The sequence below is a fragment of the Lissotriton helveticus genome, chromosome 8, assembly GCF_964261635.1.
Source record: "Lissotriton helveticus chromosome 8, aLisHel1.1, whole genome shotgun sequence".
NCBI lineage: Eukaryota > Metazoa > Chordata > Amphibia > Caudata > Salamandridae > Lissotriton > Lissotriton helveticus.
Window position 1 is genome coordinate 297,556,754 of NC_136069.1, and position 26,835 is coordinate 297,583,588.

The 26,835-nt window shown below is 48.9% G+C and overlaps 1 protein-coding gene across 1 annotated transcript in view; it reads left to right on the forward strand.

Moving 5' to 3' along the window:
• Positions 1–26,835, forward strand: part of RNF17 (ring finger protein 17) — a 3,010,943-nt gene that overhangs the window by 82,543 nt on the left and 2,901,565 nt on the right. The window contains exon 3 of the mRNA XM_078657063.1: positions 18,541–18,623. Coding sequence (XP_078513189.1) covers positions 18,541–18,623 — 83 coding nt within the window. The remainder of the gene's footprint in view (positions 1–18,540; positions 18,624–26,835) is intronic.

Consider the following 26,835-nt stretch of genomic DNA (forward strand, 5'->3'; position numbering starts at 1 on the left):
GATGGACAGTTGGTGTCAGGATGGCAGACCGGGAAGTGGGTGGAGGGATGGGGGAGGAGTTGGTTCACTTTACAACCCGAACATACCCTTTCGATTTGGTTGCTGCGCAACAAACACAAGGGACACATATAGACAATAGTCTACATATATTAGGATGGACAAAAACATATTGTATACCCACAAGCATTGTGAAGTTAAACATACTAGAAACGTGCGCATACTCTTTTCTTTCTCTTCCATTTAACCAGACTGAGCCACAGCAACGCGTGGCCTGGTACAGCTAGTTCTAAATGAATTTGTTGGGGTAAGGTTCAGACTATTCTGTACCTTCCAATATATGTCAATTCTAATCCAAATACATTTCTTTCAGCCTCCAGAATGAGGCACCAGTCACCAAGTATGAAAGAGCACTGTTTATCTGTTATACAATCAATAGCTGTCTTCCAGTTGATTTTGACAATCTGTCATTGGTTATAACCCCATCTACTCTACAGTTAATAAATCTCTTAATTGAGATTAAAAATATTGATAGTTTAATTTCTTCCAGTTTGAGTGACTGCTGCTATGGCAACCTCGAAACACCATTGCATTTTCTTTGAAAGATTACTTCAGCTAAAATTGTAATTCTTGTTCCTGTAAGTGTATGCCTAATTTACAGCTTTACATGCTGGAAAATTCTTTGTGATGGCATCTAGAAACATACCTAAAACTCCTATTCCTTCATAAACCCAATCCATGTCATTCTGAAACTCTTGAAACGTTTTAATACTTTGTGGTACAGTACCTCTTGTGTCTTCGAGTGGAACCTTTTTGAAGCTCTTATCTCCTAGAAAGGTATCAAACATAAGTAACTGTAGGAGAGTAGGGTCTGCAATCCTATGATCACCCAGATTTTTGCTTTTTGCTGCACTGGTTTACGACTTTCCCTGGCTGTGGGCCTGCTAATCAGACCCACAGCCTAGCTGTTCTCTCTATCCAAATTGTACTCGGGTACTGAATTGGCACTGGGCCCTCTCCAAGTCCCTGTACCCAGGGCTGAGGTGCACCCAGAAGTCTCCCAGGGGCTGAAGCATGTATTATGCCACCCCTGGATTGACTAACTAAAACTGACACAACTGGCTGCACGACAGCTGGGGCAAGGTGGTGTACTCACCCTTTGCTTTAGATATAGTATACCTATATCTAACCCTAAAAATGGACGCACAGATCTCCTATAGCAGGCCTTAACAATCCTGAAGGCAGAGTGCTTGGAATCGTGTGAGATGGTGCTCTAGCATGAGCTGAGCCTGTCTGCGGCTTTCGGGATCCATCCCTTAGCCGTTTCCATGATATCGCATACCATATACTCTTAAGTGCATTATAATCCTCGCGGTTATGTGCCAACTCTGGTATCGCTTTATCAAAACATGTCGAGTAAGGTGTCATACGAATTGGAATACTAACCCCTCGCCAATTCTGGCGACGGGGTTAGCATTTCACCCTTCTAGAGGGACACGACATGCCTGTAACCTATAACCCGGTTAAAAGTCAGACAGAGCCTTAGCATCCACAAAATGGATGCTGCCACCGAGACACAAGTCTGCCCTCCTGCTACTGGGAGTCCTCCCAGAGCAGGAGATAAGGACAAAGGGTTTCCTGCCAGGGGCGGTGCCAGCACCGTCCCAGACAGGGTTTTGTGTATTGTAGGTAGGCAGGGCTTTAGAGGAAGGTGACTGCAAGTGGCACCCCGGTGCTCACTGTGCATAGGCCGGCTGAAACCAGTTCCAGGGGCACTCCAGCCCCTGGCCTGGGGAAAAGCCCGCCAAGGAAGTGGGTGTAACCACCCCCCTCCTGGTCCCACCCATAGGGCAGGACCTAGTCGCGTGCCAGCCCCCTTTTACAGGATAAAGGTAGAGACTGGCCCCCTTCCAAATCAGATCATCTTTGAATCCTGAAACTACTTTCCACGAAAGGAACTCAAGACTTCTTCCTAAGATTTCTCCCTTGTGACTAAGGAGTAGTCACCCTGCACCCGCAGGCACCATCTAAGAACACTGCGGTCTGCTGCAAGTCCTTCCTCCGGAATCCGACTGCCCAGCTCGACGAGAACCGGCTTCCCTGGCACCTCTGACCTCTACCTGCATCATCACTCACGCTGAGATTCGTGGGTGTGACGAGACCTCGAGGGACCGGCCATCTTCAAGACTGCACGACTTCTTTCCAGCAAGCCCGCCGAGTGAATTCCTGGTGAGTGCTTTGGGGTCCGAGAAGCCCCCACCCTGAGCAGCTCCAGCACCGAAGAGCAGCCCCCCAGCATCTCCACGATCTGCGTGGGGCCCTTCTGCTTTTTGCTGCTCACCGCGTTGTTTGGCTACTAGCCCGCTGGCTTGTGGCCTTCCTGACGACGCCCGACGACATTTCTGCTGCTGGTCTGGTTGCTCCAGACTGGCCCTTGCTCCCTTCCAGAAGAGGAGCACCCCGGACCCTCCTGGTCCACTCAAGACGCCATTTTGAGTCCACCGCGTGGGCTTGAATTAGCCAAGGCTTGTTGCCCACTCCTGGGTAACTTCGACGCCGACGACTTCATCCTTCGTGGGACAGCTCGCACCTCCATCCTGGTCGCCGACAACGCCTCCTGGTCCGAGAGACTGCAGAGCCCAGCAGCGCCCACTCACCTGACTGCGGTGACTTCGCCCGGTGCCATCCTGGTGCCCACTTAATCACTGGCTAGTGATTCAAGAACTTGGTCCCCTCTGCTTTCAGGTTTTCTTCTTCCTTGATCCAGGCTTGGATCCATCGAACTTTTCTTCACTGGTCGCCTGCCAGCAACTTCTTCCTTCCAGGCTCCTGGTCCGGCAACGAGATCCCCGACGTCTTTTCAGACCTATGCAGCTGCAGCCCCTGGGCTAGGTAACTTCGGCACTCCGGTGTCCCAGCATAGCCTCACTATCCAAGGGTCAGGATCCACTGTCGTTTTCTCCCTACCAGGTCGGGTTCGCCCGTGAACACTAACTTTGTGAATTCTAGCTTCCATAGACTTTGTCCCGCATCCCGCGTGAGAGTGCACACTCTGCACCCGAGTCCCCTGGGCCTCCTAGTAGTAATCTAACGATTCCCTAGTCCAGTCCTAGCGATTCCAAAGCCTATTAGAACTGTTACTTACCTGCTAGTAATTCGCATTCCACTTTTAGCGTATATGGTTTTTCGTGCCCCTCGGGCATTTGTGTAACGTGCTAACTTAAAAGTATTTTCGTAAGAGTTTTGTTGTGTGCTTAGCTCCCTGTCTCATAAAGAGCCAGGGTAGTCTTGTTATAAATAAATACACTGTTTATTTTCATAACAACTTGTGTGGTGTCCTTTCACTGGGTGTTCAAGGGGTAATGTGATGGTAAAACAGCTGGCTTAACACGCCCTCTAGAGTCTTAGCCTTAGACTGCTCGTATCCATGCTACTAGGATAGCTGGTCTATAAGGTTGACTTACAACCAATCATCAATAAGGGTTGTTTGGACTGATATATAGTGATCACTAGAATAGTGAGCACTGCACATCAGGCCAACTTCTCACATTGGTGAGCAGCGGTTGGGATTTGAGCTTGCTGTTGTTTTACCACACATATCCTAAGAATATCTTGTGAAAGATCACATAAGTACTAAAGGTACATATAACTTAGCTTAGAATACTCTGAGTTCTACTGAACCAGCTGTTGTAGCTCCTAGGGCCTAGCACACCCTAAACTACAACTCTAGCAAGGGATCAGTAGGCAAACATATAGTGTAGGTAAGTGCACCACTTACACCTCACTAGAAAAGCATGTCGACTCAGGAGGACTCTACTGAGACTCCCCTGGTCAGTGTTGACCCTCCACAGGTCACTTCAAGATATGCAGCTCTCAGTTTCCATGAGATGAGACAGATCTGTGCCTCCAGAAAACTGAAGCAGGGGTCTAACCCCACCACTTCCTTTCTGATAGGTCTCTTAGAGACATATGATGCCAGAAAGCTTTCTCAGTTACATGAGAACATGCCAGCCTTAGAGGGAACCTCTGGGGATCCAGATCTCCACAACACTGATTCAGCAGTTGAGGAGGAGGATCAGGAGGTACTCTCTGGGGATGAGGTAGACAAGGGTCTTGAGGTAGTCAGAAGGCTAACTAGGACCAACTTAGACTTACTTGGGCTAGGATCTGGGGGCCCCCCAGTACTAACCCGAAGTGGGCCTAACCTTGGAGTTAGGAGAGATAGATCTCTTTCTAGGGACTCCAATAGATCTCTGCACTCTAATGCCTCTTCTCAGGGGAGAAGGAATCCTCCACAGAGGAGATTTACTTCCCCTCAGAGAAAGGAGCATGAAGCTAGGATGAGACAAGCTGAACTGAGGATTGAAAGGGAAGAAATTGCCCTGGCCAAAGAGAAGCTTGCCCTGGCAAGAGAGCAGCAGATGAGTGGGCTAGCTCCCACTGGTGGCAGCAATCTCCCAAGAGATAGAGAGAAGGGTTTAGATACTAAACACCTGACTAAAATAGTGCCCCCCTTTAAGCAAGGGGATGATATCCAGAAATGGATGGCTGCTCTGGAGAGGGCCTGCACTGTGCAGTGCATTCCCCAGAGTCAGTGGGCAGCTATACTGTGGCTCTCCTTTGATGGTAAAGGTAGAGATAAGCTCCTCACTACAAGAGTGGAGGATGCTAACAATTACCAGGTCCTGAAGAATACACTGGTTGATGGGTTTGGTTTAACCACTGAGCAGTACAGGTTGCTGTTCAGAGACACCCAGAAAACTCAGTCTCAGGACTGGTCTGATTTTGTGGATTGTGCCACTAAGGCTTTGGAGGGCTGGTTGCTGGGTAGCAAGGTTACAGATTACACAGGACTGTATAATCTAATGATGAGAGAACAAATTTTGAACAATTGTCAGAACCAGTTGCTGCACCAGCACCTTGTTGATTCAGATCTGACCTCTCCCCAAGAATTGGGAAAGAAGGCAGACAAATGGGTCAGGACAAGGATCAAGCAGAACCAGAACCAGAACCAGGGTGGTCAGAAGAAAGCAGACCAGAAGGGTAATGTTAAGAATGAGCAAAATGACCAGAAGTCTTCACCAGGTCCCCAACAAACCAAAGAGGGTGGGGGTCAGGCTTCCCAGAAGAAGAAGACTCAAGAAGGCCAGTCAAAAAGGTGGTGCCAGTACTGCAAAAGTAAATCTCACTGGTTTAGTGAGTGCACCAAAAGAGGAGGAGGACAAACTCCTGCCACTACAGCTCCTAAAGCAACTGCACCCCCTAGTACAGTCAGTAGTGGTAGTGTCACTCCCAAGGCATTAGTTGGGTTAACCTTGGGTACTGAGGGGTCTGACAACTTAGTTGGCACACTCACTCAGGCTGTCCTTGTCTGTACAGGGGATATGGATATGTCCCCTGAAATAAGTCCCAATACTTTGGGCAAATACAGGCAGACACCTTTGATTAATGGCAAGATGGCTCAGGCCTATAGGGACACTTGTGCCAGTGTCACCATGGTGACACCTAACTTTGTGGACCATGGACAGATCATGCCAGGTACTGATTTCCTGGTGACCAATGCCAGCAATGTCACTACTAGTCATAGTGTGGCAATTGTGGCTTTCTCCTGGGGTGGAGTGAAGGGACAAAAGAAAGTTGTAGTCAGTTCAGACCTCCCAGTTGATTGTTTGTTGGGCAATGATTTGGAGTCATCACAATGGTCAGAAGTGGAGCAGAGGACTCACATGGAGATGTTAGGCTTGCCAGCACATGTGCTTGCTGTGACTAGGTCACAGGCCAGAAGATGCCCCACTGAACAGGTGCTGGATCCTGAAACTATGGACCAGACACCTTCCAAGAAGAAGAGCAGTAAGGGTAAGGCTTTGCCTTCCCCCTTGCCCCAGGTTGAGGATCAGGTCTCTGAGGAGGCTGATCTAGAAGAGCTGAGGGAAACTGAGCCTAAAGAGCTTGAACTTGATCAAGTTGAGTTTCTGGGCTCAGGGGGACCCTCCAGAGCAGACCTGGGGAAGGAACAGTTGAGCTGCCCTTCCCTTGAACCCCTCAGACAGCAGGCTGCTGCTGAGGCTGCAGGGAATGCCACAGGTGCCCACAGGGTATACTGGGAAGATGGACTCCTGTACTCTGAGTCAAGAGACCCCAAGCCTGGTGCAACCAGGAGGCTGGTCATCCCCTTGTCTCTGAGAGGTTTCCTTCTCACCTTGGCCCATGAGATTCCCCTTGCAGGTCATTTAGGTCAGACAAAGACTTGGGACAGGCTTGTCTCACACTCTCACTGGCCCCATATGAATGAGAATACCAAGGAGTTTTGTCGCTCATGTGTCACTTGCCAAGCCAGTGGTAAGTCAGGTGGCACAACAAAGGCCCCCCTCATACCACTACCTGTGGTGGGGGTTCCCTTTGAAAGAGTGGGGATTGACATTGTTGGTCCAATGGAACCCCAGACAGCATCAGGACACAAGTTTATACTGGTGGTGGTGGACCATGCCACCAGGTATCCTGAGGCTATTCCCCTTAGGACCACTACAGCCCCTGTAGTGGCAAGAGCCCTAGTTGGAGTGTTCTCCAGAGTGGGTTTCCCTAAGGAGGTCGTTTCTGACAGAGGTACAAACTTCATGTCAGGATATCTGACTGCCATGTGGAAAGAGTGTGGTGTGAACTACAAGTTCACCACACCCTATCATCCACAATGCAATGGGCTTGTTGAGAGATTCAACAGGACCCTGAAAGGGATGATCCATGGACTACCTGAACCTCTTAGGAGAAGATGGGATGTCCTGATCCCCTGCCTCTTGTTTGCTTACAGAGAGGTCCCACAGAAGGGGGTTGGCTACAGCCCTTTTGAGCTTCTGTATGGACATCCTGTAAGGGGACCCCTGTGTTTGGTGAAGGAAGGATGGGAGAGACCTCTCAAAAAGCCTGCAACCAACATAGTGGACTATGTACTTGGCCTCCGCTCCAGGATGGCTGAGTATATGGAAAAGGCATCTAAAAACCTTGAGGCCAGCCAGGAACTTCAAAAAGCTTGGCATGACCAAAAGGCTGTACTGACTGTGTACCAGCCAGGACAGAAGGTGTGGGTGCTGGAGCCAGTGGCCCCAGCAGCTCTGAAAGACAAATGGTCTGGGCCCCACACCATCATTGAGCAAAAGGGAGAGGTTACCTACTTGGTGGACCTTGGAACTCCCAGGAGCCCTCTCAGAGTGCTCCATGTTAACAGGCTCAAGGCATATGTTGACAGGAAGGACATGAGCTTGCTCATGGCCACAGATGAGGGACAGGAGGAAGAGAGTGACCCTCTCCCAGACCTGCTCACTCAGAATCCTGATGATGGATCAGTTGATGGTGTTGTCTTTTGTGGCAGCCTCACTGAACATCAGCAACAGGATTGCAGGCAAGTCTTGCAATCCTTCAGACATATGTTCTCTCTGACACCCAGCCAAACTGATTGGTGTACCCATGATGTTGACACTGGAGACAGCCTGCCTGTCAAGAGTAAAATCTACAGGCAGCCTGATCATGTTAGAGACTGCATCAAAACTGAAGTGCAGAAAATGTTGGAACTGGGAGTCATTGAGCCCTCAGATAGCCCTTGGGCTAGCCCAGTAGTTCTAGTGCCAAAGCCTCACACCCAGGGTGGTAAGAGAGAGATGAGGTTTTGCGTAGACTACAGAGGCCTCAATGCAGTCACTAAGACTGATGCCCACCCAATACCAAGAGCAGATGAGCTTATAGATAGATTGGCTTCTGCCAACTTCTTAAGCACATTTGATTTGACAGCTGGGTATTGGCAAATCAGGTTAGCTGAGGAAGCCAAACCCAAGACAGCATTTTCTACCCCTGGAGGGCATTATCAATTTGTGGTAATGCCCTTTGGACTGAAAAATGCACCTGCCACCTTCCAAAGGTTGGTGAATCAAGTCCTCACTGGGCTGGATGACTTCTGTGCAGCTTATCTTGACGATATTGCTGTCTTTAGCTCCACCTGGGAGGATCACCTGGTCCACCTGAGGAAAGTGTTAGAGGCCCTGCAAAAGGCAGGCCTCACTATCAAGGCCACAAAGTGCCAGATAGGGCAGTCACAGGTTGTATACCTGGGCCACCTTGTAGGTGGAGGCCAGGTTCAGCCACTGGAGAGTAAGATACAGGCCATCAAGGACTGGACTCCTCCAATCACCCAGACTCAGGTTCGAGCTTTCTTGGGCCTGACTGGGTACTATAGGAAGTTTGTCAGAAATTATGGGTCCATAGTGACCCCCCTTAATGACCTGACAAGCAAGAAGATGCCAAAGAAAGTTCAGTGGACAGCAAGCTGTCAGAAAGCATTCAATGACCTAAAGCAGGCCATGTGCACAGCACCTATCCTCAAGAGTCCAGATTACTCCAAGCCATTCATTGTCCAAACAGATGCTTCTGAGTTGGGTGTGGGAGCTGTTCTGTCTCAACTGAATTTTGATGGTAATGATCAGCCTATTGCTTTCATTAGTAGAAGGTTGACACCCAGAGAGAAAAATTGGTCAGCTATTGAGAGGGAGGCCTTTGCTGTGGTCTGGGCCCTGAAGAAGCTGAGGGCCTACTTGTTTGGCACTCACTTCACCATTCAGACCGACCATAAGCCCCTCTTGTGGCTAAATCAGATGAAGGGTGAAAACCCCAAACTGCTTAGGTGGTCCATTTCCCTACAGGGGATGGATTTTACAGTGGAGCATAGACCTGGGACTGATCACAGCAATGCTGATGGGCTCTCCAGGTATTTCCACTTAGAGCAAGAAGACTCACCTGGTCAAGGTTAGCTTATTGTCCCAAAGTTTGGGGGGGGGTCATGTAGGAGAGTAGGGTCTGCAATCCTATGATCACCCAGATTTTTGCTTTTTGCTGCACTGGTTTACGACTTTCCCTGGCTGTGGGCCTGCTAATCAGACCCACAGCCTAGCTGTTCTCTCTATCCAAATTGTACTCAGGTACTGAATTGGCACTGGGCCCTCTCCAAGTCCCTGTACCCAGGGCTGAGGTGCACCCAGAAGTCTCCCAGGGGCTGAAGCATGTATTATGCCACCCCTGGATTGACTAACTAAAACTGACACAACTGGCTGCACGACAGCTGGGGCAAGGTGGTGTACTCACCCTTTGCTTTAGATATAGTATACCTATATCTAACCCTAAAAATGGACGCACAGATCTCCTATCAGTCACTCCTATAGCAGGCCTTAACAATCCTGAAGGCAGAGTGCTTGGAATCGTGTGAGATGGTGCTCTAGCATGAGCTGAGCCTGTCTGCGGCTTTCGGGATCCATCCCTTAGCCGTTTCCATGATATCGCATACCATATACTCTTAAGTGCATTATAATCCTCGCGGTTATGTGCCAACTCTGGTATCGCTTTATCAAAACATGTCGAGTAAGGTGTCATACGAATTGGAATACTAACCCCTCGCCAATTCTGGCGACGGGGTTAGCATTTCACCCTTCTAGAGGGACACGACATGCCTGTAACCTATAACCCGGTTAAAAGTCAGACAGAGCCTTAGCATCCACAAAATGGATGCTGCCACCGAGACACAAGTCTGCCCTCCTGCTACTGGGAGTCCTCCCAGAGCAGGAGATAAGGACAAAGGGTTTCCTGCCAGGGGCGGTGCCAGCACCGTCCCAGACAGGGTTTTGTGTATTGTAGGTAGGCAGGGCTTTAGAGGAAGGTGACTGCAAGTGGCACCCCGGTGCTCACTGTGCATAGGCCGGCTGAAACCAGTTCCAGGGGCACTCCAGCCCCTGGCCTGGGGAAAAGCCCGCCAAGGAAGTGGGTGTAACCACCCCCCTCCTGGTCCCACCCATAGGGCAGGACCTAGTCGCGTGCCAGCCCCCTTTTACAGGATAAAGGTAGAGACTGGCCCCCTTCCAAATCAGATCATCTTTGAATCCTGAAACTACTTTCCACGAAAGGAACTCAAGACTTCTTCCTAAGATTTCTCCCTTGTGACTAAGGAGTAGTCACCCTGCACCCGCAGGCACCATCTAAGAACACTGCGGTCTGCTGCAAGTCCTTCCTCCGGAATCCGACTGCCCAGCTCGACGAGAACCGGCTTCCCTGGCACCTCTGACCTCTACCTGCATCATCAGTCACGCTGAGATTCGTGGGTGTGACGAGACCTCGAGGGACCGGCCATCTTCAAGACTGCACGACTTCTTTCCAGCAAGCCCGCCGAGTGAATTCCTGGTGAGTGCTTTGGGGTCCGAGAAGCCCCCACCCTGAGCAGCTCCAGCACCGAAGAGCAGCCCCCCAGCATCTCCACGATCTGCGTGGGGCCCTTCTGCTTTTTGCTGCTCACCGCGTTGTTTGGCTACTAGCCCGCTGGCTTGTGGCCTTCCTGACGACGCCCGACGACATTTCTGCTGCTGGTCTGGTTGCTCCAGACTGGCCCTTGCTCCCTTCCAGAAGAGGAGCACCCCGGACCCTCCTGGTCCACTCAAGACGCCATTTTGAGTCCACCGCGTGGGCTTGAATTAGCCAAGGCTTGTTGCCCACTCCTGGGTAACTTCGACGCCGACGACTTCATCCTTCGTGGGACAGCTCGCACCTCCATCCTGGTCGCCGACAACGCCTCCTGGTCCGAGAGACTGCAGAGCCCAGCAGCGCCCACTCACCTGACTGCGGTGACTTCGCCCGGTGCCATCCTGGTGCCCACTTAATCACTGGCTAGTGATTCAAGAACTTGGTCCCCTCTGCTTTCAGGTTTTCTTCTTCCTTGATCCAGGCTTGGATCCATCGAACTTTTCTTCACTGGTCGCCTGCCAGCAACTTCTTCCTTCCAGGCTCCTGGTCCGGCAACGAGATCCCCGACGTCTTTTCAGACCTATGCAGCTGCAGCCCCTGGGCTAGGTAACTTCGGCACTCCGGTGTCCCAGCATAGCCTCACTATCCAAGGGTCAGGATCCACTGTCGTTTTCTCCCTACCAGGTCGGGTTCGCCCGTGAACACTAACTTTGTGAATTCTAGCTTCCATAGACTTTGTCCCGCATCCCGCGTGAGAGTGCACACTCTGCACCCGAGTCCCCTGGGCCTCCTAGTAGTAATCTAACGATTCCCTAGTCCAGTCCTAGCGATTCCAAAGCCTATTAGAACTGTTACTTACCTGCTAGTAATTCGCATTCCACTTTTAGCGTATATGGTTTTTCGTGCCCCTCGGGCATTTGTGTAACGTGCTAACTTAAAAGTATTTTCGTAAGAGTTTTGTTGTGTGCTTAGCTCCCTGTCTCATGAAGAGCCAGGGTAGTCTTGTTATAAATAAATACACTGTTTATTTTCATAACAACTTGTGTGGTGTCCTTTCACTGGGTGTTCAAGGGGTAATGTGATGGTAAAACAGCTGGCTTAACACGCCCTCTAGAGTCTTAGCCTTAGACTGCTCGTATCCATGCTACTAGGATAGCTGGTCTATAAGGTTGACTTACAACCAATCATCAATAAGGGTTGTTTGGACTGATATATAGTGATCACTAGAATAGTGAGCACTGCACATCAGGCCAACTTCTCACAGTAACTCCATAGGGACATTTACACCTTAAATGAATTTGTTCTTTGTACCTACTGAGTTATGGGGTTGTCCACGCAGCATTTTGGGAACCATTGACTAATCTCTAGGGTTCGAGGCATGTGGGCTGCTAAATTCATATCTATTGCATAGATCGCCGCCTAGTGTTGGGTCCGGATGATTGCAACTTGTTGTCCTGGAAGAGTCTTCGAAGTATCACGAGATAGGTGGCTCCTCCCCTGGACTACAGTGCGCATGGGCATCGACTCCATCCCCAGATTGTTTTTTTCCGCCATTGGGTTCGGATGTGGTTTCGTCGTCTCCGTGTCGGAACCGAGTATATTTGTTCTTAAGGCCAAAAGGCCTTCGTTACCTGCGTCGGTATTGTTTGCGTACGGTCTCGAGCATCGTCCGGCTCTCTGAGTCGGAATTCTGCGGAGTCGAGGAACTCTTCGGACATCGAGGCCCTCTCGTCGCAGCAAGACCCCGACGTACTGAACATGGAGCGGAGCCCGTTCAAGTTCTGCCCCGTCTGTGGATCTAAATATCCACATATCGACGTGCATCCGGTCTGTAATAAATGCCTCTCGCCGGACCACAACGAGGAAAACTGCATGGCCTGCTCTAAGTTCAGGTCAAAGAAGACGCTCAAGCATCGGTGTGCGGCGCGCCTCGAGGCCCAGCGAGCGACTCCGGCACCCGACAACATATTCGACGACCCCGCAGAAGAAGGCGGTAGCCATCATCTTCAGATTTCACCACCGTCGACGGAGGTCCAGGCCGATCCCGAAGAACACGTCGGAGGACAGGCCCAAGACCTTGAATACGTCGAGGAGGTAGGGGACGACGAAGAAGTTTATGGGGCCGCGGAAGATAGCTCAGAGGAAGAGCTATGCCCCGAAAGCTACATGACTCAGGCTCAGGTCACGGGATCGCCACTCGGCCTTACCCACGACCCTGCACGCTATCCCCGGCCCCACCTTCTGGCCCGGCCACGGACACTCAAGCGGAGCCGCCATTGCCCGTATCGAAACCGAAACCAAAACCTTCGGATTCGACGGCACCAAAGATGGCCGACGTCCAACCGAAAACTAAACCGAAACCATCGGATTCGACAACACCTAAAATGGCCGACGTCCAACAAAAAATATCGAAGCCTGCTCCTTCATCGACTCCGTCGCCCTCCGGTCCACAGAAGTCGAAGAAGGCTGTTGAGTCGACAGCGCCGCAAAAGGTGCCCAAGGAACCTTCCTCTAAGAAGGACGTCCAAGTGTCGAGCACGGTTGCTCCGGCGCGGACTTCCAAGACTGTTGACGCGCCTTCGGAATCCACTGCGGCGCCTACAAGTAAACGCACGGTCGAGTCAGTCGACTAAAAGCCACGACCCGGAGGCACTGCGCATCGGCACAAAGATGCCGGATCTGCAGCAACGGCGTCGGTGCCAAAGGCTACAACGGAGACGCGACCCGTTGGAGCCGAAGATTCGTCCACGGAATACTCGTCGACACCGAGGGACTCCGACACTACCGAACATCGGTCGTCGGTTACAAAATCCTCTGCTTCCTTCACAAAGCACGTCACCGACTCCCTCAAACGTATTCGGGAGAAGACTTTGTCGTCAACGGCTCCCACGCCGTCGGCTCCAACATCGGTGGACACACCTCCAAAGGCCTCGACCAAGCTTCTCTACACTCTGCCACCTAAGGTGGCACCGAAGGCGTTTGCACCCAAATCGGTGCCGAAAATCGCTGCCACGTCAGAACTTTCAACGCAAAAAAGCCACTTGGATCGACATCAAGCCTCAGAAGACCAATCTGAGCATTACATCGATGCCCAAACGGGGAAGTTGACCCTCTACAAGAGGAAAATCACTTCCCAACCACTGGAATCCTATGTCATTCCACTAAAGAAGAAAAGGCCGGCACAGGACATTCCTGCCCTTGTTGAACCTATTCTCCCAACACCAAGACGGAGCCCATCACCTTCCCCCAACCAATCAGGAGGAGAGGATGAGGACCCAGATGACCAGTACAATTTCCCAGTTGACAATGACCCTGATGTTCAACAGGACTCATATGACGACACTGGGGACCAAGGTGGACATCAGGTGGTACAAGATCCACAGGGTTTTGGGGCACGTACATCACCAACAGAGGATTCTGCAGCATTTAATGCTTTGATAGAGCGGGCAGCTGCAAATCATGATGTGGACATGCATGCTGACCCGGTGGAGGAAGATTTTTTGTTTGACACTTTCTCTGTTTCGGAAAGAACAGTTAAAATACTTCCTATGCTCAAAGGTGTCCTTAAACATGCCCCAGAGATCTTTAAAGAACCTACCAGGGCAAGAGTGGTGCACCCACGTATCAAGAAGAAATACAGGCCAGCACCTGGGGACCCTGCATATATTCGAGGACAGTTGCCCCTGGATTCGTTGGTGGTCGCCAATGCCCGTAAAAGGGGCGAACTCCCAAACAACGGGTGAAGCTCCTCCCCCAGACAAGGAGTCGAAAGTGCTTGAGGCATCCGGCAAAAGGGTGGCGGCGCAGGCTGCCAATATCTGGCGTATAGCAAACACACAGGCACTATTGGCACGATACGATAGGGCGCATTACGACACCCTAGAACAGCTCCTTCAACACCTACCTGATGAATTTAAGGAAGCAGCCGAGATGCTCATACAAGAGGGAAAGCTCATCTCAAACGCTGCAATAAAGTGCGCACTTGATGTGGCTGATACAGCGGCTAGGGGAATTAACACTAGCGTCATGTTAAGGCGACAAGCATGGCTTCGCATATCTGGATTTAAACCCGACATTCAAACAACAATACTCAACCAGCCCGTCAATCCTGACAGACTGTTTGGTCCAGATGTTGACACCACCCTTGAAAAGATTAAAAAGGACAATGAGACTGCTAAGTCCATGGGGGCGCTTCAGTCTCAACAATTCAGGGGAAGCACTTTTCGTCGCTCAGGAACACGTGGTGTTACCAGAGGACACTTGGGTCAACAAACACAATTCGCAAAAGGTGGTGCACAATCCTCGTACCCCAAGCAGGGTAGAGGGGGTTACAGAGGTAACAGTGCCAAGGGCAGGGGCAGAGGGAACAACAACTCCCGTTCCTCTGCCGCCAACAAACAATTCGCAAAAGGTGGTGCACAATCCTCGTACCCCAAGCAGGGTAGAGGGGGTTACAGAGGTAACAGTGCCAGGGGCAGAGGGAACAACAACTCCCGTTCCTCTGCCGCCAACAAACAGTGACTCTCTGTCACTGCCCCCCGACCATCCAACACCTGTCGGGGGGAGACTCCAACAGTTCCTGCCAGTCTGGACGTCCATCACCACAGACAGGTGGGTGAGAACTTATCCAGTACGGTTATCGTTTGGAGTTAACATCCACTCCTCCCAACATTCCCCCAAGACACCGTCCTATGTCAGCAGAGCACTTACACTTATTGCAGCAGGAAGCTGTTGGGATGCTGCAAAAAGGCGCAATCGAACTCGTACCAGTGGAGGAGGAAGGAACAGGGGTCTATTCCCTGTACTTCCTCATCCCAAAAAAGGACGGATCCCTCAGACCCATTCTGGATCTACGCCCCCTCAACCTGTATATACTGTCAGAACACTTTCACATGCTCACACAGCAACAGATTCTTCCCCTGCTAAACCAAGGGGATTTCCTAGCAACCTTGGACCTCAAGGATGCTTATTTCCACGTCCCACTCCACCCATCCCACAGAAGGTACCTCAGGTTCACCATTCAAGACAGGCACTATCAGTTCAAAGTCCTTCCCTTCGGGGTGACTACTGCCCCCAGAGTGTTTACAAAGTGTCTGGCGACAGTGGCGGCGCACCTCAGGAGGCAGAACATACATGTCTACCCGTACCTAGACGACTGGCTTGTTCAAGCAAAGTCGGCACAACAGTGCGCCGCGGACATGTCCCACACTATTCACCTCCTTCACAGTCTGGGGTTCTCGCTAAACTACCCAAAGTCGCACCTTCAACCAGCCCATGTGCGGCAGTATCTGGGCGCGACGATAAACACCCTGACTGCTATGGCTCAGCCAAACCCAGTCAGGATCGACAACATTCAATCGCTGATCTGGAGGTTCAGACCGCAACACTCCCTACCAGCGAGAGTGTTCATGCAGTTGATAGGCATGATGGCCTCCTGCATCTTCATAGTCCCGCACGCAAGGTTGCACATGCGTCCGCTCCAAGAATGCTTGGCAAATCAGTGGACACAGGCTCAAGGACAACTGACAGACCTAGTGTTGGTGACCGGTCGGGCTTACAACTCTCTGCATTGGTGGAATCCACACAACCTTTGCAAGGGACGACCGTTCCAAGAGCCAGTGCCACAGATTATCCTAACAACGGACGCATCTCTCCAAGGGTGGGGAGCTCATGTGCTCCACTGCACTGTGCAGGGACTCTGGTCCACTCAGCAACAAAAGTTGCACATCAATTACCTAGAATTGATGGCAATCTTCATGGCGCTAAAATCCTTCAAAGTACATCTGTGCAACAAAGTCGTGTTGATCCGGACGGACAACATGACAGCAATGTACTACATCCAAAAGCAGGGAGGCACTCACTCGCCACAGCTGTCTCATCTGGCTCAGAGCATGTGGAAGTGGGCCATTCAGAGGAACATTTTCCTCATGGCGGAACACCTCCCGGGCAAGGACAATCAGATGGCGGATCTGCTCAGCAGATACAGCCATCAAATGCACGAGTGGGAGATACATCCATCAGTACTCCCCGTACTTCCAGCAGTGGGGTCATCCAGAGATAGACCTGTTGCCACAAGGGAAAACGCAAAATGCCAAAGCTTTGCCGCCAGGTTCCCTCACCCGGAATCGCAAGGGAATGCGATATGGATGAACTGGTCCGGCAAATTTGCGTACGCTTTTCCCCCAGCGCCTCTCATTCCGCTGGTGGCAAGAAAGCTAAAGCAACACTCGATGACTCTCATCCTAGTTGCTCCAACATGGGCACGCCAACCATGGTACGCCACGTTTCTAGAACTGTCCGTGGTACCGCATCAAAGGCTGCATCTCACATCCCGGCTCTTGACGCAGAACCATGGCGACATTCAGCATCCGGATCCGCAACAGCTCAATCTGGTGATCTGGCTCCTGAAGTCTTAGAATTTGGCTACCTAAACCTGCCTCCGGAATGCATGGACATCATCCGGGAGGCAAGAAATCCCACTACCAGAGCTTGCTATGCGGCAAAATGGAAGCGGTTTGTCATTTACTGTACAACCAACAATATCAACCCGCTGGATGCATCCATTCCTAACGTCATCTGCTATTTGTTGCATCTTTACAAATGCAATCTGGCGTACACTTCCATTCGGATACATTTATCCGCCATAGCGGCTTATCTCCAGAATAGGCAGCATCTGTTTTCAGGGTGCCTGCCATTAAAGCCTTCCTAGAGGGACTGAAGCGAGTCATTCCTCCAACAACACCACCAGCTCCAGTGTGGAACCTCAATGTGGTCCTCACTAGGCTGATGGGCCCACCTTTCGAGCCACTGCACTCCTGCGAAATTCAATTTCTAACATGGAAAGTGGCTTTTCTCATTGCTATTACATCGCTCAGACGCGTTAGTGAGCTGCAAGCGCTCACAATCCAAGAACCATTCATCCAAATACATTCCAACAGGGTAGTGCTCCTCACTAACCCCAAATTCCTTCCTAAGGTGGTGTCACAGTTTCATATCAACCAAACTATTGACCTACCCGCATTCTTCCAAAACCCACAAACAGTAGCGGAAAGAATGCTTCATACATTGGACGTTAGGAGAGCGTTGATGTACTACATTGACAGAACACAACACTTTTTGGAAAACACAACAACTTTTTGTTGCCTTCTCAGCACAGCACAAAGGCAACCCCATTTCCAAAGCAGGGATAGCCAGATGGATTGTTAAGTGCATTCAAATCTGTTATCAAAAGGCTAAGCGTACTTTAACAATACCCCCAAGGGCGCACTCCACACGCAAGTTGGGGGCCTCCATGGCTTTCCTGGGGAACATTCCTTTGGAAGACATTTGTAGAGCAGCCACATGGTCTACACCACACATTTACCAAACATTACTGTGTCGATGTGCATTCCAAACAGCAAGCAGCTGTAGGACAGGCTGTTCTCAAGACACTTTTTCAAGCTTCTGCAGCTGGCACGGGCAACCGCCCTTAATGGAGGGACTGCTATGTATTCTATGCAATAGATATGAATTTAGCAGCCCACATGCCTCGAACTGAATATGCTACTTACCAGTATGCATCTGTTCTTGGCATGTAGGGCTGCTAACATTCATATCGCCCGCCCTTCTCCCCGGTGCCCGTAGCGGCTGCAGTTACTCTCTTGCATTCATCATTAGCATGGACATCCTTTACACTATTTCACTCCATCTCTGCCACAATGGCTAAAAACAATCTGGGGAAGGAGTCGATGCCCATGCGCACTGTAGTCCAGGGGAGGAGCCACCTATCTCGTTATACTTCGAAGACTCTTCCAGGACAACAAGGTGCAATCATCCGGACCCAACACTAGGCGGCGATCTATGCAATAGATATGAATGTTAGCAGCCCTACATGCCAAGAACAGATGCATACTGGTAAGTAGCATATTCATTACCACTGAGAGACTTTAAATGCTAATATTTAAATAGGATGAAGAGAATGAACTATAGTGATATGATTAAAGGGCTAACAACATTGGTAATTTTAAGAACATTGTTGGAGTTTCCATTAAATCTGATAACCTGACCTGTTGCTTTAAAACTGTATGTAGTATATTGAAATGTGATGGTTGGCAGCAGTTACTAGCAATTCCATAAAGTTAGTAATCCAAATGGCACTGGTAGATTTAGAATCTGTCACCAAAAGGTAAAAAGGTCTCTTGAACGTAATTGGTGGTCAAGGATTTCCACTATGTGGTCTAATTGGAGAATTGATGTAAAACCTAATGCTAATTTCTTTTCAACTCTTCCTCTTGCTAGGCCTTAAAAGATGTATGTGAAAAACCTCTTCTGTACCCAGTCAATAAATGGCTAGATGATCAACAGGGAAGGTGGTCAACGGGGTAAGCTATATTAAAGTTATTTATAGGTTTAATGATTTTGTAAATCTGAAAGTTATCCTCAAAATGATAACTAGGACTGTAAAATTCACAAATTACTGACTTATTCCATTAACAGGCTATTTTATGTTTCTAGCATTTGCGCGCGACTTTGAAGGGACAACAAAAGTATTACCATCATTCTTGTTTTGCTTTAGGTACATGTGTACCCCCTTCAGGCGCAGAGCTGGTTTTGCTAATTTACCACCCATGAGGCACCATTTCTTTAGTTTACTACTGGGCAGTGCATGGATCCTGAACTATGCTTGCACTGTCTTTAATGTCTTTTCTTTTGAGATTCTCTTTGGTAAATATTGAAAGGTTATCTGTTTGCAGCTAAATTACAAATGATTTCTGTATTGGCACAACCTTTACCATATTACCTCAACTTCAAGGAGTACATTGCTAAACCCAATGACAGAAAAGGGATAATGGTAAGTTTCTATCTGTTCTTTTTACACCCAAACTAAGGAATCTGTATCCCAAGGTAAAAATGCTGTTTGTGTTGGTGAATGGTGACCCTTGTTATCGATTTATAAAAATTGCTCATAATGCCTACACCCATATTGGTCTTTCATAAGTGAAGGTGTACTTTCGGGTTAAGTGGCACTTTTTTTTGGTATTATTTTACAAAACTTTAACACCAAACACACAGAAGAGTACGTATTTGTCTCGAAGATAAAATTAGAGACAATGCACATTGTAATCCAGTACACCAAATGTGGCAAAACCAACAGCAATATTATCTACTATAATGTTATTCTTATGTAAGTACTTAATTACTTTTTATTATTCTACTAAATAACTGATCTTCCCCGTAATCGCCTGATTATTGCAATGTAATTGGGGTGAAAGGGGGTTTGTTAGATACTTTTGTAAGGTTAAGAAGGTATGAACGTAGGAGAGCCCATATGTCTTGTGGGGGCAATGCGGGGGTTAGTAGATCCGCGTTGCCATCCAGCTGTTTGCTGCAGGTCATAAGGTCTATAAGCAATTCTGTCTGTGTAGGTGTGCAGCGACATCCCCAGTGGGGGACACACAGTGTTTTGCAAGTAATAAAGCAACGGTCATATGTTTTTGCGTTCATCTGGGATATCCCTTATGCGTCCCAAGAGGCCAAGCCAATGTATCCAAACTTATTAGATCATACCTGTGATTGTCCTCTTTATAGTGTCCCAATAGTCCACAACCTGAGGACTTGACCATACCACATGAAAGTAAGACAGCGCAGTCTGTATCTTCCCTGAAGCACCAACGTGGTGGGGAATGATCAATCCTATATAGACATTTGAAATGTACAATTGGTAAACTATTCCCTGTATGCATACCAGCTTACGCTGTATTCCCGGTCTGCCTCTGTAATTTGGTCATAGAATTCTCAATTCCATTTTTCCTTTGCAGTATATTTATCTATTGGTGCTTCGAAGTATGGGGTGTTGTTGTTTAGGCGTGTTATGAGGCCTTTGGTTGAAAGTGGCTATAAGAGAGCACGTCTTATACAGCATGGAGGCTCCTGCTGGATGGTACTAAAGACAGCCTTACAGACTGTGCAGAGTCTGTAATAAAGAATGTCTCTAGGGTGTGTAGGTTGTATCCTTGGCTATTTTCGGCCATTCAACAAATCGGACCTAAAGACATGTATCGCTAAACGTGCAAGTGTAAATTAAAAAAGTATTTGACGGGAGTTCTCACAAGTATGGGTGATCGCAGGGCAGTGAAATAGTGTCAATAATAGTGAATAAAGCTAGTCTAATGGGATTCTAGCATGCAGCATCTCCCATGCCACAACCTTACTTTATATAGTCCTATTCTGGCTGCTTAGGTTTCAGCTGATGTAGAATCACCTGCAAAGTGTGATGTTTGATAGTACTAAATTGAGCATATTGTATTTGTGCACACAGATAATACAATTCCAGGTTTGGGAGAGCAAAGCTCCCTGGTCACAAGGCAAAGTAAGTGTCCTATTTCAGTCTGGAAGGTTTACCTGTCCTGACCAATTTAACCAATAATGACCTGAGCTTATTGAAAAAATACTTTGGCCTTGGAATGTGAATATTGTTGATAAGGTAAAGTAATTTAGGCAGGACTACGATCATCAATAATGCTATTCTGTCCGCTAAGGACAAATTAGAGATTTACTATGTGAAGACCAGAAAGGGCTCCGAATCTTATGTACTCTTGTATGATTGAGGTCAAGTTGCTTTTGGGGTCTTAAATGTTTGCCATATAATCAGCATCTAACAGTATTAGCAATGTCCTGCTTGTAAAATTCATTACAGAGTGTGAATAGTGCTGTCTTAACTTGCAGGCCAGTCGTTCCACTGGGTACATGAGCAACATGGGTGAAAGCAGGAAAAATTGCCTGGTGCTGTGTATTATAAATATTGCACTAGAGATCAAACAATTACATGGGAATTCAATGAGAGGCCAGTGTAAGGCAACCTTATTAGTCTGATAAAGGGTGTGGCATACCCATTCCACAAACTATAGCGAAAAAAATGTCCCATTCAAGTTAATTGACTGCTTGTGTCATCCAGTAATACAGTGACCGCTTCAAAGTCCGGGTTTACTTGATGCATTAAACCAAAAAGTGCACTGATATTATATGGCGTGGATGTGGTGGGTGCAAATCCAGACTGATCACACAACACAAAGTTGGCTGTCATCGACAGAATCCTGTTAGCAAGCATTTTGATGTTTATGTAGATAAGTGATAATGGCCTGTGAGATTCACAGCAGTGTGACTTTTTGTAACAAGAAGGACTTCACTTAGCGAACTGGAATTTCACTTGGCGAACTGGAAATAATTCCCTTCTCATGGGCCTCTTTGCAAAATAAGGATAATTATGGGGATAATACAGAAATATAGGCTTTATTGAAATCGCAGGTCAGTCCACCAGACCATGCTCCCTTGCTGCCAGGCTTGCTGTGCACCACTATTTTCTCCACTGTAAGGTTGTGTGCTGGAATCTCATGATTACCATTGCCAAGTCACACCAGCGCTGCGTTATTCTGATATCCAGGCAATTCACATCCACTATGTGCGACTTGGTGGTATACAAGTTGGCACAGAAACTAGTGAATGGTTGGCGTACACTTTCTGCATCTGTGTTGCTCATGTCCAGCCACTGCGGTGGTCTTTTCATTTTCATTGTCTGCAGTGGTCCAGGGGCCTTTAAAAATACCTACTGGAATATTGCCACGCCGCTCCCCCGCTCCAAATAAACAGGCTTTGTGTTTTTCGCTAGTTGTTTGACTTGCTTCTCAGAGGTCTCATTATACTCCGCTACTTTAAGCTGTATATCGTCTACATAATGGGGATATAGGGAAGTCATATACTAGACGTCTGGATCATGTATCTCTTGTTTATTTTTTGCAGATGGTGGCTTAATGTTTTCAAACTCCCACCCAGTTTTGTGCTCCAGGCACCCCTTACAATCACCTTAAAAGCTTCCCATAATGTGCTCACACGATCTAACGTTCCCACTTTTATATTGAAATAGTTAATGATTTCTACTTTAAGTACCTCCTGAAACACTGTCAGATAAAGCTCTTGGGTGCAAACTCCACACAAAAGAGGACTATGGTGTGTTGGATAGTTTCAGGCATAATAGGATGGGTGAGTGATCAAAGAGCATATTGGCAAGGTGTTAAACAGATTGCTCTCGTGTCTATAGTAGGTAGCCAGAAATCAAACCAGGACCATGAGTTGTTCACACATGATATGAATATACTCTCATGTAGTTTAGGACGCTTTAGTCACCATGTATCGAGCAGGGCATACAAGGTAATCGGTTCACCTAGTACTGCTGCAACATGCCCATCGTGCTTCCCCCAGGCATCCAACTTATCTGATGCGGAGTTCAGTCCACCGGGGACAACATCATAAGTACCATTTTACTTGTATTGATTGAAAAAAAAGTGCATTCTATCACAATGACCTACCATGGTCATCAGCTTAAGAACATATAGGGCAAAGTGGAATACCTTTCCTAATCTGGAGACATACTCTGTGTGACTAAGAGTATGGTGATGCATAATCGAGTGGTGATACCCATCTCCTTTGCGGTTGTTGAGGCTGTTGCATGTGTTGGTGCGTTTTTCTGTAGCATGCCAATCGCCACTCCCTACCTGTTGAGATATGCCAAGATCTGGTTCACCTTGTGTGGATTGTTCAGATTTCTCCTATCCCATGTAAGCAACTGTATCAATCTGGCACCCTTAGTAACTGGTTGAGTGGGCATGTGTATTTGCCATTCTAAGCGATTTCGAAAGATGATCATGCATTGGTCTTCTAATGTGCTTGTATTAAAGTTTTACAGATGAGCAGCTTACAAACAGGCATACACAACTGTTTTGTGTTGAATGCTTCTTCCTGCAGATTCTTCACCTTTTGAATATCCCAGGTGGTACTCTGGATCCAGAAACTCTTCAATAGCTCTCATGCCCTTGAGATGTCACTGGAGCCATATATTGCCTCGTCTGCATGATTTTAGTTCCCTTTTTTCTGTTACTTGTTTATTCCAGAGCTCTCTATAATCTCCTCAGGAGTGTTGATGTACTGCAGGTTTCTCTTTGTAACGCCACTGCCCAAATGGTCTGGATTCCAGCCGGTTCGATACTGTGATGACAATGTGTAGTATCCTCACTTTATCCAGTATTAGGGGTGTCTTTCATAGATTCACATGCCTGAATCATTCCCCGTCGTCGAGACGGGAGCCTCCGGTATATAGAAAAGTAATGTCCTATAGACATACATAAAGAAAAATAGGCCTAAGGACCTCACCTTAGTAGCCTATCCTCGTCCTTATGCAAAAAGGACCAAACTCTTAGAGCCAGCCAATCAGCTATCACCTCCCTCTAGAACCTTCCCTGCTGGAGCCTCAGTCTCTCAGATTTTCTACCGCACGTTGTGCTAGGGAGTCTCCAGCCTGAGCTCTCCTCAGGATATCTTCTAAACCTACTTTTTTCACTTGGAAAAAGGATTACCTTCTCAAATTCTTCAACTGGGATATTTCAGACTCTTCTCTTGCAGTAAGTGCTGTCTTTCCTTACCATTTTTAAGGAATGTCTGGATCCCAGAAGAAAGCCCTTTTCAGGGCCTGCTCTTCATGTGGGAAGAAAAGGCTCCATGTGGAGGACAAGCACGACCTGTGCTTATACTGCCTTTATCCGGACCACGTCCCCAAGGACTGTAAAATCTGTCGCTCTTTCCCTAATAAGACCTTGAGGGATAGAGAAGGTCGACTTCTCATTTGGCTGGACAGGCTTAAACAGAGGGATAATGTGGAGTCCTCAGAGGGCAGCTTCTCCATGACTTCGGACGTCTCCCTCAAGAGGCCAAGGGGGGACCCCCCTGGCCCCTCAGACACTCATCCTATGAAGATGCAAAAGAAATCTTCAGAGGCAAAATCTACAACCTCCTCAGTGTCTGACACAGGCTCTCACGCCTTTAAGAAGCCTGCGCACTCATCCACCAAGCCTACGCCATCTTCAACGCAAAAGAGAGCTGTGGCACCACTCGCCGTCTCCACAACGACGACGACGGTGTCGACGACGACGGCGTCGTCAGTCCTCGCATCGACGACGACCACTCCATCATCGTCGTCGGCAGGTAGGCCCATCACATCTGTCATACTGCCGAAACCGTCGTCGACTAAAACACCATCGACGACGAAATTGGGGCCGTCGACGACGACCCCGTCGACGAAGAGCTCCTCGACGTCAAAATCGGGGCCGTCGACATTGACACCGTCGACGAGGAACCCATCGTCGACGACGACACCGTCGGCGAGGAACCCATCGACGACCAAACCAGGGACGTCGACGACGAGAAGCCCGCCGTCGACGGAAGACGCGTCGCCGAGACCGTCGACGAAGAAGACGTCGACGAATGAATCGTCGACGAGAAATGAATCGTCGACTAGTGCGTCGTCGACGAGGACGTCGTCGACGACCGCGTCGTCGACGAAAACATCGACGACAAATCTCGTCGCTTGAACCACCGACGACGGAGAACATGCCGTCGACGACGAAACCGTGACGACGGAGAACATGCCGTCGACGACGAAACCGTCGACGGAAGGGTCGTCTACGACCAGGGACAACGCGGAACCATGCAAGAAGTCCAAGCTAGTGGAACCGTCGTCATGGACGCTGCCTCTGCCGACACCACCGCGCAAATTGCCAAGGAAGCTGATCACGCCTGAAACGACGTCCCCAAGCAAAGTCCAAAGCCACTTACCTTCTGACTTTCTCCAGAGTGAAGAATCGCAAGAGGAAAATACGACTCAGGCTAAGTCTATCTCAGACCTCCACATGAAATGCCAAAGCACTGATGAGGAACAGGAGGAGTTTACCTACCAGGAACACTCTTTCCAAGCGCAGGTACGGACGGAAGTGACCCCAATGGTGTGCCTTCCTGCGTCCATCGTGGATGACCTTAAACATCTCATCCAGGACTACAAGCAGCGTTTCCCGGAGGCACGGGCTACTGAGGATAGGGGCCCAACGCCGGCTACATCTGCTCCACCGGCAGCCCCACGACAGACGCGACCACCTCCGCAGGCCTCCCATGAGGCAGTCTCACCTCAAGTAGTGGAATCCTCAGATGAGGAAGCTGAGGAGATGGAAGAAGGCGAAGTCCCTAAGGATCGCACGGATCAGGACGAAGATGACGAGTACGTCGCGCCCTCCCCAGCTTCACCCCAACCACGCCAGTCGGATTCTCCGCCAGTGGACATTGGCGGGTTCCATAAGTTAGTGGAACGGGCAGCAAAGCGTTTTCACATGGAAATGGAAACAACGGAAACCGAATGTTTCTTATATGATTTTAAAGAACAAACAAAAAAGATCACTAAATCAATCCCGATTATAGAATTTCTCTGGGACCAGGGGAAGAAACTGATGGCTACGCCGGCCTCCATACCTGCGGTGATCCCACGTCTGGACAAGAAATACAAAGCCCCCACCAAGGCGGCAGTTTGTTTCAATGGGCACCCGAAACCTGATTCAGTGGTGACCCAGGCAGCTCAGAAGAATTCCCGCAACCCTTCCTCTCACTTGTCAGCACCACCGGACAAAGAGGGAAGAAAGTTGGATACCATCGGGAAACAGTTCACCACTACGTCAGCCATGACTATCAAAGCCGCCAACTCTATAGCCCTGTTGGGACGTTATAATCGCCAACTGTGGGAGGACATAGTCCCTTATTTGGCGGAGCTACCAGATACAATGCAGGAAGAGGTCAAGGCACTGCTCTCAGAAGGTCAAGCCTCGGCAGCGGAAATCATAGATTGTGCCATAGATGGAGCCATGACTGGCTTTCGCCAATTAGCTGGAGCAGCAGTCCTGCGGCGCCAGGGCTGGCTTAAGGCTACTTCATTTAGACAAGAAGTTCAAACAAAGGTGCTAGACATGCCCTTCGACGGCCAACATCTTTTCGGAGCCACAATTGATGAAGCGCTCCAGAACATCAAAAAAGACACCGATACGGCTAGAGCACTGGGTACGCTGCAGGCTAGAAACCAGTCCTTTCGGGGCAACAGGTCCAGAGGTCAACCCTCCTACAGGGGGTCCTTCCAGAATAGATCCTCATATTCATACCAAAATAAATCGCAGTATCCGCAGAAGCAACAGCAGAGTCGCCAAACTTCGTATGGAAGATCGAACTTCCGTGGAAAGAACCAGAGGAGGGGCACTGGTGGACGCCAGTGACCGATTACTCCAGCCAGTCCCGCCACAATCTCCCTCATTCAAAATTGGAGGAAAGTTGACCCATTTCCTACACAATTGGCATCTCATAACCACGGATCGGTGGGTACTACAACTAATAAGATTCGGCCATTCCCTGGAATTCATCACCATCCCACCTCCAACACCGCCACGCAAACTGCCACACAAACACCTGCGGCCTTTGTTCCTGGAAATATCTGCGATGTTGAAGAAGGGAGTGATCGAGATGGTCCCCTCGTCTCAAAGAGGACAGGGATTCTATTCCCGCTTCTTTCTTATTCGCAAGAAGGGGAAGAAGTGGAGGCCCATATTGGACCTCAGAGCCCTCAACTCTTTCCTAAAGAGTCAGTCGTTCAGGATGGTGACGATCCAAGAAATACCAAGCATCCTCGAAAGAGGAGACTTCATGACATCCCTGGATCTCCAGGATGCCTACTACCAC